This window comes from Symphodus melops (assembly GCF_947650265.1).
Source record: "Symphodus melops genome assembly, chromosome: 13".
NCBI lineage: Eukaryota > Metazoa > Chordata > Actinopteri > Labriformes > Labridae > Symphodus > Symphodus melops.
Window position 1 is genome coordinate 158344 of NC_136703.1, and position 16657 is coordinate 175000.

At 46.8% G+C, this 16657-nt stretch overlaps 1 protein-coding gene across 4 annotated transcripts in view; it reads right to left on the reverse strand.

The window, feature by feature from the left end:
• Positions 1–16657, reverse strand: part of slco4a1 (solute carrier organic anion transporter family, member 4A1) — a 39315-nt gene that overhangs the window by 12948 nt on the left and 9710 nt on the right. For all 4 annotated transcript variants that reach the window (XR_013780348.1, XM_079358656.1, XM_079358654.1 and 1 more), the window contains exons 4-7: positions 10748–10869; positions 10558–10669; positions 9905–10059; positions 9046–9298 (exon numbers count right to left, since the gene is read on the reverse strand). Coding sequence is in view for 3 of the 4 variants with exons in the window: in XM_079358656.1 (XP_079214782.1) it covers positions 9046–9298; positions 9905–10059; positions 10558–10669; positions 10748–10869 (642 nt within the window). In the remaining variant the exon portion in view is untranslated. The remainder of the gene's footprint in view (positions 1–9045; positions 9299–9904; positions 10060–10557; positions 10670–10747; positions 10870–16657) is intronic.

Here is a 16657-nt window from a genome sequence, read left to right on the forward strand (position 1 = left end):
CGAACCATACTCCTGCTCCGGTCGTACAAGGACCGGACCGCCCTTAGCAAAGGGCCCCGAACCACATACTCCCAGAGCACCCCCCACAGGGCGCCGCGAGGGACACGGTCGAATGCCTTCTCCAGATCCACAAAGCACATGTGGACTGGTTGGGCAAACTCCCATGAACCCTCGAGCACCCACTGGAGAGTGTAGAGCTGGTCCAGTGTTCCACGGCCAGGACGAAAACCGCATTGTTCCTCTTGAATCCGAGGTTCAACGATCAGCCGGATCCTCCTCTCCAGAACCCTGGAATAGACTTTCCCAGGGAGGCTGAGGAGTGTGATTCCCCGGTAGTTGGAACACACCCTCCGGTCCCCCTTCTTGAAAAGAGGGACCACCACCCCGGTCTGCCAGTCCAGAGGTACTGTCCCCGACCTCCACGCGATGTTACAGAGACGTGTCAACCATGACAGCCCCTGCACATCCAGAGACTTAAGATACTCAGGGCGAATCTCATCCACCCCCGGAGCCTTGCTGCCAAGGAGCTTGCCAACTACCTCGGTGACTTCGGCTTGGGTGATGGACGAGTCTACCTCTGATAACTCAGCCTCTGCTTCCTCAGTGGAAGACGTGAAGAAGGTGGGATTGAGGAGATCCTTGAAGTATTCTTTCCACCGTCCGACTACATCCCCAGTTGAGGTCAGCAGCTCCCCACCTCCACTGTAAACAGTGTTGGTGAAGCACTGCTTCCCCCTCCTGAGGCGACGGACGGTTTGCCAGAATTTCCTCGAGGCGGACCAAAAGTCCTCCTCCATGGCCTCCCCGAACTCCTCCAAGGCCCGAGTTTTTGCCTCCACAACAGCCCGGGCTGCAGAACGCCTGGCCTGCCGGTACCCGTCAGCTGCCTCAGGAGTCCTATGCGCTAGCAACGCCCGATAGGACTCCTTCTTCAGCTTGACGGCCTCCCTTACTTCCGGTGTCCACCACCGGGTTCGGGGATTGCCGCCACGACAGGCACCAGAGACCCTGCGACCACAGCTCAGAGCAGCTGCTTTGACAATGGAGGTGGAGAACATGGTCCACTCGGACTCAATGCACCCAGCCTCCCCCGGGATCTGCGAAAAGCTCGTCCGGAGGTGGGAGTTGAAGACCTCACTAACAGAGGGTTCAGCCAGACGTTCCCAGCAGACCCTCACTACACGTTTGGGCCTGTCGAGTCTGACCGGCTTCCTCCCCTGCCAGCGCATCCAACTCACTCCCGAGTGTCCGAGACACACGGCCGGAGGTCAGATGACACGACCACAAAGTCTATCATCGACCTCCAGCCTAGGGAGTCCTGGTGCCACGTGCACTTATGGACATCCCTGTGCTCGAACATGGTGTTCGTTATGGACAAACTGTGACTAGCACAGAAGTCCAATAACAGAACACCACTCTGGTTCAGATCAGGGAGGCCGTTCATCCCAATCACCCAACTCCAGATCTCACTGTCATTGCCCACGTGAGCGTTGAAGTCCCCCAGTAGAACAATGGAGTCCCCAGTCGGAGCACTGTCCAGCACCCCTCCCAGGGACTCCAAGAAGGCCGGGTACTCCACACTGCCGTTCGGGCTGTAGGCCGAGACGACAGTGAGAGACCTGTCCCCTACCCGAAGGCGCAGGGACACGACCCTCTCATTCACCGGGGTGAACTCCAACACCTGGCGGCTGAGCTGTGGGGCTATGAGCAAGCCCACACCAGCCCGCCGCCTCTCACCGCGGGCAACTCCAGAGTAGTAGAGAGTCCAGCCCCTCTCGAGGAGCTGGGTTCCAGAGCCCAAGCAGTGCGTGGAGGTGAGCCCGACTATATCTAGCGGTACCTCTCAACCTCCTGCACAAGCTCAGGCTCCTTCCCCCCCAGTGAGGTGACGTTCCACGTCCCAAACGCCAGAAGCTGCGTCCGGGGATCGGGTCGCCGAGGCCCCCGCCGTCGACTACCGCCCGATCCACATTGCACCCGACCCCTACGGCTTCCTCTGTGGGTGGTGGGTCCACAGGAGGACGGGCCCGCGTCATCCTTTCGGGCTGAGCCCGGCCGGGCCCCACGGGCAAAAGCCCGGCCACCAGGCGCTCTCCTGCGGGCCCCAACCCCAGGCCTGGCTCCAGGGTGGGGCCCTGGCTCCGCCATGCCGGGCGACGTCACGGTCCTTGTTCGTATTCCTTTCATAGGGGTGTTGTGAACTGCTTTTGGTCTGACCCGTCACCTAGGACCTATAAAAGCCATCACATCCTAAAATTCACTGTCTTCAGATGCTTCCAGCTTTAGAGGATGCCCGGCTCTCTGAAATGCTTGACCTCAGCATTCAAGGAGGTCAACCCCCTCCTCTCTTGGCTAACCTCAAGGAACTGCAGGTAGCCTACTCTTTTTCCACAAGATGACCACAGCTTCTAGGGACTGCAAATCACTCCTTCTTGGCTGCTGCATAGGTTCTGTAGATCTTCACACGCTGAATCAAGCATCAGAGACTTCAGTTGACTACTTCCACGGCATATTTTTGAGAGTTTTGGACACGATCAGAACTACCTGGTTCGAGCACGAAGAGTTTCTCCCCTTGGACTATTGTAAGACGTCGACGAACGCAATTGGACAAAAGTGATGAAGAATGCCACTGATCCCTGAATCCACAAGGACACGAAGAATCCGGCTCCAGAATCCAGAAGGACATTAAGAGCAAGGCTCCAGTCCCATATCTGAATCCTGCTACCTACTCCTACATCTGCCACGAAGGAAACCTGCCTGGAGCTGCTGATTTGAACATTCAGCAAAGTGAAGACCAAACAAACCTTGCAACAATCACTAGGAGCGATCCACAGTGAGAGAGTTTGGTCTGGGCAGAAATAGCTTTTAGAAACAGGTATAATTGTACATTACTGTTGACGATACATCACATTCTGTTGTCAGCTGCTGCATTCATTTCATTGTGCTGAACCGCTGTGTTCGCCATTGTGTTTCATTTCATTTGCTAGTTTACTTTCAGTTAACTACTTTCACCATCAGAAAGAGCAGAGTACCGTTGAATCAAAGTCCGGCCACTGGCTTTCTGCTGTTTAAGTTGAAGTTACTGAACTCAGCTCAGAGAGCTTCAGCTAGTTCAGTGGGTAACCACATGGCCCTTTCTTTTTGTCCACCATCTTGACCATGTGATTGACCACATGGTGCTTTGTCCCCCTCAGCCATCTTGTTTTCTCTCTCCTCCTCTCTCTCTCTCTCCATCTCACACACACACACACACACACACACACACACACACGTTTGTTTTTGTTTGTTACCTGTAGTTTAGTTTATAATAGTTGTTTGTTTGATTGAGTTTCATTGATTAACTTAATGTTTCTTTGTTAAATAAATTCTGTTTAAAGAGCAGTTTATGATTACTGTGTATTTGCATTGTGACTTAGGCTGGGTGAAAGGGCTTTGTGTTTGGATTTCACACCTTCAATTGAATACAGATTGTTAATTATTAATGATATTGGTATTTAATTAAGTAATTTGAGACTGATATTTGTAATATTTTGGTTGTTCCCTGTTTACATGGTGGTGCTCCGAGGTTTATTAAACTCAGTTTAATAACAAATTGATTTATATTAATAATTAAATAAACTAAACTAAACTAACACTAATTTATTTTGACAACTAAATTTTACATTATAAAAACCCAACCTAAACGTTGGTCAGGTATTCGCTCCTGAAAACCCCTACAGATGCAACATCATCTGGATTCTGTTGGGGAATGTTTAAATCCTTGAAGAAATTCACAAGAAGATCTGGATTAAGAGGAGCGCTGGTGGTGCAGTGGTTAGTGCGCGCGTCCCCAAGTAGGGAGGCTATTGTCCTCAACGTGGGTCTGGCCTGTGGCCTCCTTCCAGCATGCCACTCCCCTCTCTCTCCCTGATTTCCTACTCTGTCCCCTATCGCTATCTAATAAAGGCATAAAAGGCCAAAAAAAAAAAAAAAAAAAAAGATCTGGGTTAAGCTGAGAATTAGAGGTGTACAGTTCTGAATAAGGGTTAGGGTTAGTATACTTTGTTAGTTATTATTGCTTTGCATGTAACCTGAAGTTATTTTAACATTTAGTCCTAATCAGGGAGGGGGATGAGTGGAAAACTGCTTTTAACTCCCCTAGTGTACACTTTGAGAACCTCGTCATGCCTTTTGGGCTCACTAACGCCCCAGCTGTGTTTCAGGGGTTAGTCAATAATGTTCTACGGGACTTTCTGAACATTTGTGGTTTGGTATACCTTGACAATATTCTGATCTTTTCCCAAGATGAACATTCCCATGTCAAACATGTTAGACAGGTGTTGGAATGCCTGCTTGAACACCAGCTTTATGTGAAAGCAGAAAAATGTGTTTCTTTCCTGGGTTTTGTGATAACCCTTGAAGGGGGGTTCCCCGGAACACCACACAATATCATGTTCATCCTCTGGTCTATCTCCTCTGGTCTATCTCCCTTCCTGTGTGCGTATGGTTACCAACCACCTCTATTCCCGGAGTTGGAAAGGGTAGCCTCGGTGGCCTCAACGCATGCTCTGATTTGCTGTTGTCAGCAGGTGGGGAAGGGGGCTGGCCAAATGCTCCTCCGAAGCTTGGCCTGTTACAAGAAGGCGGCAAAAGGAAGGGACCCATCGATTTACCTGCTCAACGTGTCTGGATATATACCAAGGTTCTCCACCTAGGGGGAGAATAGTAAGTTGGCACCATGCTTCGCCTGTCCTTTTCCTGTTTCCAAGGTCATTAACCCAGTTGCCACCTGACTTCAGCTTCCCAGATCCATGAAGATTCACTCTACCTTCCATGTCTCCAGAGTAAAGCCTGTCAGACAAAGCCCGCTGGTCCCGGCCTCCAAACCCCCTGCTCAATTACTTCGTCAGAATAACAATAAGGCCATGGATATATGGGAACAGGGCTATTGCCAAACGTGAGCAGCTGGAATACCTGTCGCTTATGACAGTGCAGGCTCCAGGGTCTAGAAGTGGAAGGAGGTTTCTGGAGCTTCTGATGAGATTTGAGGGTAGATTTGAGGACCCCCTCCTACCCCCCAGATCATTAACTAATCACGGTCTACATGGTGAGGAAACTCCTGGGAGTGCGCTGTCGTGGGCGTGGCCATCAGTGCTTGGTCGACTACGAGGGGTATGGCCCCGAAGAAAGGTCCTGGGTGTCGTCCAGCAACATTTGTGACCCTACGTTGATAAAAGGCTTCCATAGAAGACATCCTGAACAGCCTGGGACGTCCGGTGCCATCCCTAGAAAGGAGGGTACTGACAGGAGTCAGCCTGGTTAAGGTCATGTTTTGTATGTTTCCTCCCTCATGTTGCCAGTTCATAGTGTTTCCTTGTGTTCTCTCTCTGATCTTGTTTTTGACCCCTGCCTGTTCTTGTTGCCGTCTTTTGCCTGCTCCTCTTTTTTGTTTGCTCTTCTGACAACCCTTGTACCGAACCAATTGTAATAAAAGAACTGATTATTGAACTTCCTTCTGGGTCTGCGTTTGCCTCCATACCACCTGCCATTGAGTCAGGTACAAGAGGCTGCTTTTTGACGAAGCTGGTGAGCTAAAAGTATGGTGGGTTTATCTCCATCCTCAAGTAGTCTTTGTCGATTTTTCAGGAAAGATTCCAACTCAACATATATCTTTTTAGGGTTAGGATAGCGCAGTGGCAGTGCATGCGTCACCATGTATTCAGGCTACAGTTCTACAGTCATCGGCCACTCAACTCCAGCCTGTGGCTGATTTCCCGCATGTCGATCCCCTCTTTCTCCCCGTTTCCAATACTATCCACTTTCTCTCTCTCCAAGAAAGCCCAAAATACATCTTAAAAAAAGACCTCTGACAAACACTTAACTGCATCCTTCCAAAAGTCCTGAATCTTTAGACACTTCCATAGACAGTGGATAAGAGTTCCTTATCACCAACGCATTTAGTACAAACATCTGGAATATTAGCAGACATATGATGAAGTTTTACAGGAGTTATGCACATTCTTGTCAACCATTTATATTTAAGTAATTAAGTAGTAAGCAAATAAGTAAGTACATTTTTTTATTGTCTGCTTTTGTGCTTTCAAACAACCATCATTCCAATCTGTTTCCTTGATATCTTCTTCAATATTATTTCTCAAAGCATTTAGTTTATCTAATGTTGACTCTCTAGAATCAGACATTAATACACTGTATTGTTTAGAGAAATTATCCAGGGCACCTCCAGGCTAACCTGGGCATGGTCTGAAACTAGAATACATCCAATAGAACAAGTGCAGAAGACTTTTGGAAAATAGAAAAAAGTCTATTCTGGAAAATGTTGTGTGTGGAGCCGAGAAGAAAGTGTAATCAATTCCTTTTGGATTCAAGATCCTCCACACATCTATGTAACCTAAAGACTCCTAAAGCCATACGTCTTACTGCAAGTGATGTCTTAGGCATCCTTATTGGACTAGAGCTACTCCGATCAAGCAGAGCATCCAATCCCAAATTAAAATCTCCACCAATAATAATATTATGATTTCCTGCCTGCTTTACTTCTGCTTCAAGGGAGGCAAACATTTTTGGGTCATCTCCGTTTGGGGCAAAGATATTTGCCAAACTAATCATGTGACCCTTTATTTCTGCAACTACTATAATGAACCTGCCTAGCATATCTTTAATTGATCCAATGCACTTAAATTGTAATTATACAATTATAAATAAGTGTTAAAACTCCATGGCTTTGCCTACACATGACATGAATCACGCAGTCTCTACAAAATGTATCTGATTATTCAGCAGAGAGATGTGTCTCTCTTTGGGGCGGCAGTAGCTCAGTCTGTAGGGACTTGGGTTGGGAACCGGAGGGTCGCCGGTTCAAGTCCCGGCACGGACCAAGTCCGGAAACTGGTCTGGTAACTGGAGAGGTGCCAGTCCATTTCCTGAGCACTGCCGAGGTGCCCCTGAGCAAGGCACCGAACCCCAAAACTGCTCTGGAGCGCTCGCTGTGGGCAGCCCCCTCACTCTGAGACCTCTCCATTAATGCATGTCACTAGAACCCTGTTTGTGCATGAGTGTGTATCTCGGCCTATGTGTGTGTTAGACAGAGTGTAAAAACTGAATTTCCCCTCGTGGGATTAATAAAGTGTAAATTATTATTATTAAAAACACAACATCATGCTGAGTGGATTTCAGAATAGACAAAACCTTTTTTCTTTTGATTGGACACCCCAGTCCCTTCATGATCCAAGTTAAAATATGCAAATTAACAAATATACCAGTCATATACTAAAATAAGAAATATACACGTGAACAGTGGGTTAGCCTTCAGCATTGCTTTAATTTCTCTGGCCATGTCCTCCACCCAGTCCACTCTCTTCTCCACCTCGACAACACGAGAAAATGAGAGATGACAGTTTACCCTCAACCGAGGCTTTTCGAACTGTGTCCATCACTATCTCCATTCAGGTTCTTTGTGTCCCCGCTTTTGAGCTGCTTCCATCCTATGCGACCAAAAGAGTCTCTAATGCAAAACTAATATATACACAAACTTAAGGATTAAATGATGCTAGTCGGAGCTTTGGTTCAGGCAGCCATCTTCCTCAACTGCACAATGTGACTCCAACTTACACATTTTTAGATAAAGAAACAAAGTCCATACAAATACCAAACTAAAAAAAGCATTTCAGTAAGACAGGTGTCAATGCTGTCCAGTGATTTCAGCTCATGCACTACATCAGCCATATTAGCCACGCTAGTTGCACTTGGTGGACTCAGCAAAGCAAATTATGTGCCTGTCTTGCGTCCTCGAGTACAAATTTCACACTGCTTGACTGCAGAAGTTTTCAACATATCAAGACTGTGTTTTTTTTAAATATTAAATGTTTTGTTGGGTGTTTTTCAAATAAATCTTGCACGACTTCAGGAGCATCCTTGCTAAGCTACCATCTTGGTCCTGGTCTTTGTACTTTTTGATACAATAGGTGAGGCTTAGAGAAAGAGGACGTTATCAGACAGAGCTCAGAATAGAAAAAGAGAGAGCGTGACTGAGAAGCGGAGTGTGCATCCCAGTAGATATGAGTCAGAACACATTGAGACATAGCGTTAGCCTGTATCGTTATCGGTGTCCTCATTTTGTCTTGTTCAGTAGCTTTACCGATTGCTGAAAGTCGTCTAACCCGAGTTATGGCTCAGGTTTGATAAGACTAAATCAGTGGTGTCCAAACTTTTTTTCTTGCGGGCCAAAATTGTCGCGTTAGAATCGCTCACGGGCCACAGGGTTTTTTTGTTTGTTTTTTTTAAATATTGGAAGGAACTTTTTGTATTTTGACCTCTTCAAAAAATAATGTAAATACACAATAACTAACTGCAGTGGGAAACTGTTGTGTTCTAATGTTTTGGAAAGAATAGTCAGGCTTTTATAGGTCTCCCTCGCTAACATGAAAAAGAAAAAAAAGAACGAAATATGCCATCTGACGAGGCCTGGGGCCAAAATCTTCTGATTCTTCGATTTGAAGTCAAGGGCCACAAAAAATCCACTCAAGGGCCACAAATGGCCCCCGGGCCGCACTTTGGACACCCCTGGACTAAATCAATAAATTCATCTGACACCAAAAATTGTCTGTTTCCTCTTCTGTCTTCAAGTTAGCTTAATAAGTTAGGGTTAGGGGTTAGAGCTGTCAGCTAGCATGGGATAAATTAGTAGTTTAGTTATCAATCGATCTTTATTTGTAGAGTTCTAATTCATAACAAGCGTTAACTTGAGACACTTTGCAAAAAGCAGGACATTTAACCCTTGTTTTTCTGAATTAGTATCTGATGTTTACATGCACAAACACAGAAAAGGGGTTACATAAAAAACACGATCAAAACCGGGATATTACTACCCATGCAAACACATTGACCAGTCTGATCAGTCTGAAATGGACATATGAAGGTTTCAGGAGAATTGGCTTCGACATCTGGTCAAACCTGAGTCCTGATTAAACATGTTGAGGGATATGATTTTAAGGACCCTCTCTGTTCATTATTTATATTAACTCAAACAAACAGTCAAAGAACACCGACCTGTTTATACTGGTGGGCTGGTCCTGGTGAAGGTCATGTAGGTGTTGAGACAGGTGTTCTGACCTGTAGGGGGCGGTCACTCCGGCCATGGGTAGGTTGGGGCAGTGGATGAGGAAGATGAAGTTGGCAAGGAGGCTGATGGTCGCACACATCAGGCAAAATCGGATGATTCCTCGACAGCGCAGGTTCAACTTTTTCACAATATACCCACCCAAGAAGGTTCCCCCACCTCCTGCTGGGACCACCATGTATCCTGGTGGGGGGGATGCTTATTAGGTCCATTTAATGCCCTCGCACCCTTCTTAGATCAGGAGTTTCACACATTTAAAGACATTTAATGGGGACAATGGGACAAATCTGTCTTTATACTAAATTTATTTTAAAAAATCGATGCGATAAAAACAGTAGAAATGGAGACTCAAGATCTTCCCTGACAAATTTATCTCCTGAAAAAAAAGGAGCGGCCTGGTTGTTGGTTGGCTGATCTGGCATAAAACTCTGATTTCAAAGGTTTTAAAGCAGATTAACTTTTTGCTTAGTCACAGATTAAGGTGTGTGTCAGTATATCATAAGATGTATCTGTGTTTCTTCTGTCTCAGGTTTTGACTTGATGGGAAAAAAATCAGATGAGAATGAACAAAATGATCTGCACATTAATAACAAACTTGCATTGTCATCATGTTTGTTATGTACTTTTTTCCTTTGTCTTTTTACTGTTGTTTTCTTTCCTTGTACTGTCTGCTGTTATTGTTCTGACTTGCCGCACAGCAAAAAAACCCAGGTACAAATAAAGTTAAAGTTCAGTTGAAAATATCTAATGCATTCAACATCTCCTGAGTGTCATTGTGTGTGCGCTCACCGAACAAGGTCGCCGCCTCTGAGGCGCTCAGACTGAATTGAGACTCCAGAAACTTTGGACCAAATGTGGAAACACCAGCAATGAGGGTGGCCTCAGTTGCTCCAGAAAGACAAAGGAAGAGGAAGGTTGGATTCTTTAGGAGGAGGAGCACAGACCTGCAGAGATGAGGGGGGTGTGCTTAGTCCTGATAAACATGTCTCATTACATAATGATGTAACACTGATGGCATCATAGCAGACACAGATGTGATAGAAGGAAACTTAGTGTGATAAGTTGAGTTCAGACTCAGCATTACAAGATCTGTGTCAGCCTGCAGTTACTCCTCCTAACAGGAGATGGCAGCATGGTTCCTGTGATCAGCATCTGCCTGCCTCTGTGTTCTGTGAACATGATGCTGACATCTCATGCACAGTGTTCTCACAGGTTCACAGTCAGAGTCCATTGACTAACATGAGTATAAAGTGACCAACAGGTGACTGTACTTCAGACAGGAAGTGATGTCAGCATGATTTATTTTGTTTGTAATTAGAGATATAGATACTGTGAGGTCTTTAACATGGCTCACTGACTCAGCAGCTTCAGTAGATGGTTCTCTCATTGACAGTTTTACTCTGCTTGCTGCTCTCTGCATCCCAGCCACAGGTAAACCTTACCTGGGCATGTCTTTGACAGATTTTCCAAACTGAGGGTCAGAGGCTGTGTTGTGACTGCCGTCCTTCAGCTGGTGGGCTTCAGAGACCCTTGATGACACCAACTCCTGAGAGCCTGCAGGGGGAGTTTACACCTTTGATTCAGAAAATATGCTACAGGTGTGTAATTCAGCACCGATGTGTCAAGTGTTACCTGGCAGCTGGCGGGGGAAACCCAGGATAGGGAACGCGATCAGAAGAGCAGCTGCTCCTCCTGCCAGGAACCCGACCCACCAGGCCCCGACCCAGAGAGGGTTCTCTGGAGTCATATCAGTCCTGAGGCGCACACAAGCACACACACACACACACACACACACACACAGAACATAACATTAGTCATAACAGATGTTATTGAGTAATGACCTAAAGTCAAATCATCCTGTTAGTACTCAGAATTTTCCACATTCATCATAAATATGATTAAACAACAGTTTGTGTTTAAAGACATGAATAAGTCATGTGTAGAATAATTGTAAGAAACTGTACCTGTACATGCACCTGTACCTGCACTTGCACCTGTACCTGTACCTGCACTTGTACCTGTACCTGCACCTGTAATCACACCTGTACCTGCACCTGCAGTTTGTACCGCCCACAAATGTCAGAATCACATCACTACACACCTTTTCATTGAAACACGCCTCCATTCATGGCTGCCTTCATCATCCACCCACATTCAGGGAGGCTGAGCTGACGTCCTGACGTACTACGGGTGAGCGTATTGCATCACTTCCTGTTGTGTCGCTGCTACCTCACCGATCGATAGAGCTAAAGCTAAATTGTTTATCCTGTGTATTTTCTTACATTTGTCTCTAAATCACAGCACACTTTGACTAATAGAAATAATCACCAAGCACCCCTGCGAGCTATCTATAGATCTTTTGTTTGCGTTAAACTACGTACTCTCAGGCTAACTTAGCAGTTAGCTTCTCATACGATGGCTTCTCTCCCTGCATCTCCCTCTCCTGCTCTCTCTTGTTCTGTGTGCCAGATGTCTAGTTACTCCTCGTCCTCCTTTACTGATAAAGGTATCTGTATTAAATGTAGTTTATTTATAGCTTTGGAGGCGAGGGTGTCTGAGTTAGAGAGCAGGCTCCGCACCTTTGAGTCAGAGTCACAGTTATGTTACGCAGCAGTAGTTAGCCAGCCTTCTGAAGCCGGTGCGGGCCAACATAGTGTTAAATCTCCCCCGGTAGCTCCCGAGCAGCCGGGAGGCAGTGGCTGGGTTACTGTCAGAGGGAGGCAGTGGCTGGGTTACTGTCCGAGGGAGGCAGTGGCTGGGTTACTGTCAGAGGGAGGCAGTGGCTGGGTTACTGTCAGAGGGAGGCAGTGGCTGGGTTACTGTCAGAGGGAGGCAGTGGCTGGGTTACTGTCCGAGGGAGGCAGTGGCTGGGTTACTGTCAGAGGGAGGCAGTGGCTGGGTTACTGTCAGAGGGAGGCAGTGGCTGGGTTACTGTCAGAGGGAGGCAGTGGCTGGGTTACTGTCAGAGGGAGGCAGTGGCTGGGTTACTGTCAGAGGGAGGCAGTGGCTGGGTTACTGTCAGAGGGAGGCAGTGGCTGGGTTACTGTCCGAGGGAGGCAGTGGCTGGGTTACTGTCCGAGGGAGGCAGTGGCTGGGTTACTGTCAGAGGGAGGCAGTGGCTGGGTTACTGTCAGAGGGAGGCATAGTAAGAAAACGAGGCTCACGGCTCCCCACCAACCACTTCATGTTTCAAACACATTTTCCCCACTCAGCGACCCGCTGAGACAAAAACTCTGATAATTGGAGACTCCATAGTCAGAAACGTGAAGTTAGCGAAGTCAGCGGGCATAGTTAGGTGTATACCCGGGGCCAGAGCGGGCATAGTTAGGTGTATACTAGGGGCCAGAGCGGGCATAGTTAGGTGTATACCAGGGGCCAGAGCGGGCATAGTTAGGTGTATACCAGGGGCCAGAGCGGACATAGTTAGGTGTATACCAGGGGCCAGAGCGGGCATAGTTAGGTGTATACCCGGGGCCAGAGCGGGCATAGTTAGGTGTATACCAGGGGCCAGAGCGGACATAGTTAGGTGTATACCCGGGGCCAGAGCGGGCATAGTTAGGTGTATACCCGGGGCCAGAGCGGACATAGTTAGGTGTATACCAGGGGCCAGAGCGGGCATAGTTAGGTGTATACCCGGGGCCAGAGCGGGCATAGTTAGGTGTATACCCGGGGCCAGAGCGGGCATAGTTAGGTGTATACCAGGGGCCAGAGCGGGCATAGTTAGGTGTATACCAGGGGCCAGAGCGGACATAGTTAGGTGTATACCAGGGGCCAGAGCGGGCATAGTTAGGTGTATACCCGGGGCCAGAGCGGACATAGTTAGGTGTATACCCGGGGCCAGAGCGGGCATAGTTAGGTGTATACCCGGGGCCAGAGCGGGCATAGTTAGGTGTATACCCGGGGCCAGAGCGGGCATAGTTAGGTGTATACCCGGGGCCAGAGCGGGCATAGTTAGGTGTATACCCGGGGCCAGAGCGGGCATAGTTAGGTGTATACCCGGGGCCAGAGCGGACATAGTTAGGTGTATACCAGGGGCCAGAGCGGGCATAGTTAGGTGTATACATGGGGCCAGAGCGGGCATAGTTAGGTGTATACCCGGGGCCAGAGCGGACATAGTTAGGTGTATACCAGGGGCCAGAGCGGGCATAGTTAGGTGTATACCAGGGGCCAGAGCGGGTATAGTTAGGTGTATACCCGGGGCCAGAGCGGACATAGTTAGGTGTATACCCGGGGCCAGAGCGGGCATAGTTAGGTGTATACCCGGGGCCAGAGCGGGCATAGTTAGGTGTATACCCGGGGCCAGAGCGGGCATAGTTAGGTGTATACCAGGGGCCAGAGCGGGTATAGTTAGGTGTATACCCGGGGCCAGAGCGGACATAGTTAGGTGTATACCCGGGGCCAGAGCGGGCATAGTTAGGTGTATACCCGGGGCCAGAGCGGGCATAGTTAGGTGTATACCCGGGGCCAGAGCGGGCATAGTTAGGTGTATACCCAGGGCCAGAGCGGGCATAGTTAGGTGTATACCCGGGGCCAGAGCGGGCAACATCACGGCTCACTTAAAGCTGCTGACAAAGGCTAAACGTAGATTTGATAAAATTGTAATTCATGTCGGCACAAATGACTCCCGACTTCGCCAGTCGGAAATTACTAAAGTTAATGTGGAGTCGGTGTGTAGTTTTGCTAAGACGATGTCGAACTCCGTAGTTTTCTCTGGTCCTCTCCCTAATTTGACCAGTGATGACATGTATAGCCGCATGTCTTCATTCAACCGCTGGCTATCGAGGTGGTGTCCAGCAAACGATGTGGGCTTCATAGATAACTGGCAGTCCTTCTGGGGAAAGCCTGGTCTGCTAGCTAGAGATGGCATCCATCCTACTCTGGTTGGTGCAGCTCTATTATCTAGAAACATAGCAGAGTTTATTAGTCCCAAACCCTGACAACTCATCAGAGTTCAGACCAGGATGCAGAGCTGCAGTCTTACACACTTCTCTGCGCTTCCTTTAGATCTGTTTACCTGCCACTATAGCTGTGACTGTAAATCTACCTGTAACTCAGTTAGATCTTCTTATAGCTGTAACCCTACTTATACTATAGATACTGTGTCTGTTCTCCGCCCCACACCTGTCGTTATAAGCAAAGGTGTAAATCATAACAATTTAGTCAAAATCAAAACTACAGGGGGCGCCGATAGCTCAGCGGCAGCGACAGCGCGCGCACCATGTTGCGAGGCCTCGCTCCTCGCGTGGGCGGCCCGGGTTCGCGTCCGGCCTGTGGCCACTTTCCCGCATGTCTCTCCCCACTCTCTCCCCCTTTCCGACTCTATCCACTGTCCTCTATCAATAAAGGCAAAAAGGCCAAAAACAAATCTTTAAAAAAAAAAAAAAATCAAAACTACAAATTCGATTTGGCAAAAAAATGTAACAATTAAATGCGGCTTACTAAACATTAGATCCCTAGCATCTAAATCCCTCCTGGTAAATGAGCTAATATCAGAGAATCATATTGATCTACTTTGTTTAACTGAAACCTTCTCAGGATGAATATGTTAGTTTAAATGAATCCACCCCTCCCAGTCATTTGAATGCTCATATAGCTCGAGACACTGGTCGAGGTGGTGGAGTAGCAGCTATTTTTAATTCTGCTCTTATAATCAATCGACTCGACCAAAGCTGAATTATACCTCTTTTGAAAGTCTTGCACTCAGTCTTTCACATCCAGTCTCTAGAACTTTTCAGCCAGTTCTAATTGTTATAGTTTACCGCCCTCCCGGCCCATATTCAGAGTTTCTATCACACATAGTTCTTAGCAGTGATAGAATAATTGTTGTAGGTGATTTCAATATGTGGATGTTGTTAATGACAGTCTTAGCACGGCTTTCATGTCTCTATTGGACTCTATTGGCTTCACCCAGGGTGTAAACAAACCTACTCATCCATTTAACCCTGGATCTTGTTTTAGTTTATGGTATTGAAATTAATATCAGACCATTTCCTAATAACTTTTGATTTCTTTTTACCAACCTTAACTCCTCTTAATAAAAAAGTGCTCTCTAGAAGTTTAAATGATAATGCTGTAGCTAAATTTAAGGAAGCTATTTCAGCTGCCTTTGTTTCAGTTCCATCCCCTAACCTAGTTGAAAACTCCTATAATCACTTTAGTCCCTCTCAGCTAGATCAGTTTGTAGATAGTGCGGTGGATTCACTTAGAGTTACTCTGGATTCAATCGCTCCCCTAAAACAGAAGCCAATCAAACGACAGAGATCAGCTCCATGGTACAACTTAGAAACCCGTACTCTAAAACTAACGTCACGTAAATGTGAAAGAATTTGGCGCTCCACCAAAACGATAGAATCTCGTTTAATTTGTCCAGATAGTCATAATAGATATATGAAAGCTCTACGGCCGGCCCGCACTGCCTATTACTCGTCTCTTATTGAAGGAAATAAAAACAACCCTAGATACCTCTTCAGCACTGTAGCCAGGCTGACAGAGAGTCATAGTTCATTCATCTATTCCTTTAGCCCTTAGCAGTGATGATTTCAGCAGCTTTTTTAATGATCAAATTCTAAACATTAGAGACAAAATTAGCAACTTACTACCTTTACTTAGTGCAGATTCCTCCTATATTTTCGATTCGGCAGAAACGATCCCAAATTCTGATACTAACCTCGACTGTTTTTCTCCATTTAATCTCTCAAAACTAAAGAACTAGTTAGCAGCTCCATACTAGATATGATCAATATATCTTTAGCAGCAGGTTATGTACCCCAGTCATTTAAAGTAGCTGTAATTAACCCGCTCCTTAAAAAGCCTACTCTTGATTCAGGAACTCTAGCTAACTATAGACCTATATCTAACCTTCCTTTAATCTCTAAGATCTTAGAGAGAGTGGGAGCTAATCAGCTGTGTGACTGTCTCCATGACAACAGCCTGTTAGAGGAGTTTCAGTCTGGATTTAGAGTTTAGCATAGAACTGAGACTAGTTAGAGTAACACATGATCTTCTGTTAGCCTCAGACAGGGAACTTCTATCTGTGCTCGACCTGTTAGGTCTGACTGCTGCTTCTGACACCATCGACCATCACATCCTGTTACAGAGACTAGAACAATGACTTGGAGTTACAGGGACTAGAACAATGACTTGGAGTTACAGGGACTAGAACAATGACTTGGAGTTACAGAGACTAGAACAATGACTTGGAGTTACAGGGACTAGAACAATGACTTGGAGTTACAGGGACTAGAACAATGACTTGGAGTTACAGGGACTAGAACAATGACTTGGAGTTACAGGGACTAGAACAATGACTTGGAGTTACAGAGACTAGAACAATGACTTGGAGTTACAGAGACTAGAACAATGACTTGGAGTTACAGGGACTAGAACAATGACTTGGAGTTACAGAGACTAGAACAATGAGTTGGAGTTACAGAGACTAGAACAATGAGTTGGAGTTACAGAGACTAGAACAATGACTTGGAGTTACAGGGACTAGAACAATGACTTGGAGTTACAGGGACTAGAACAATGACTTGGAGTTAC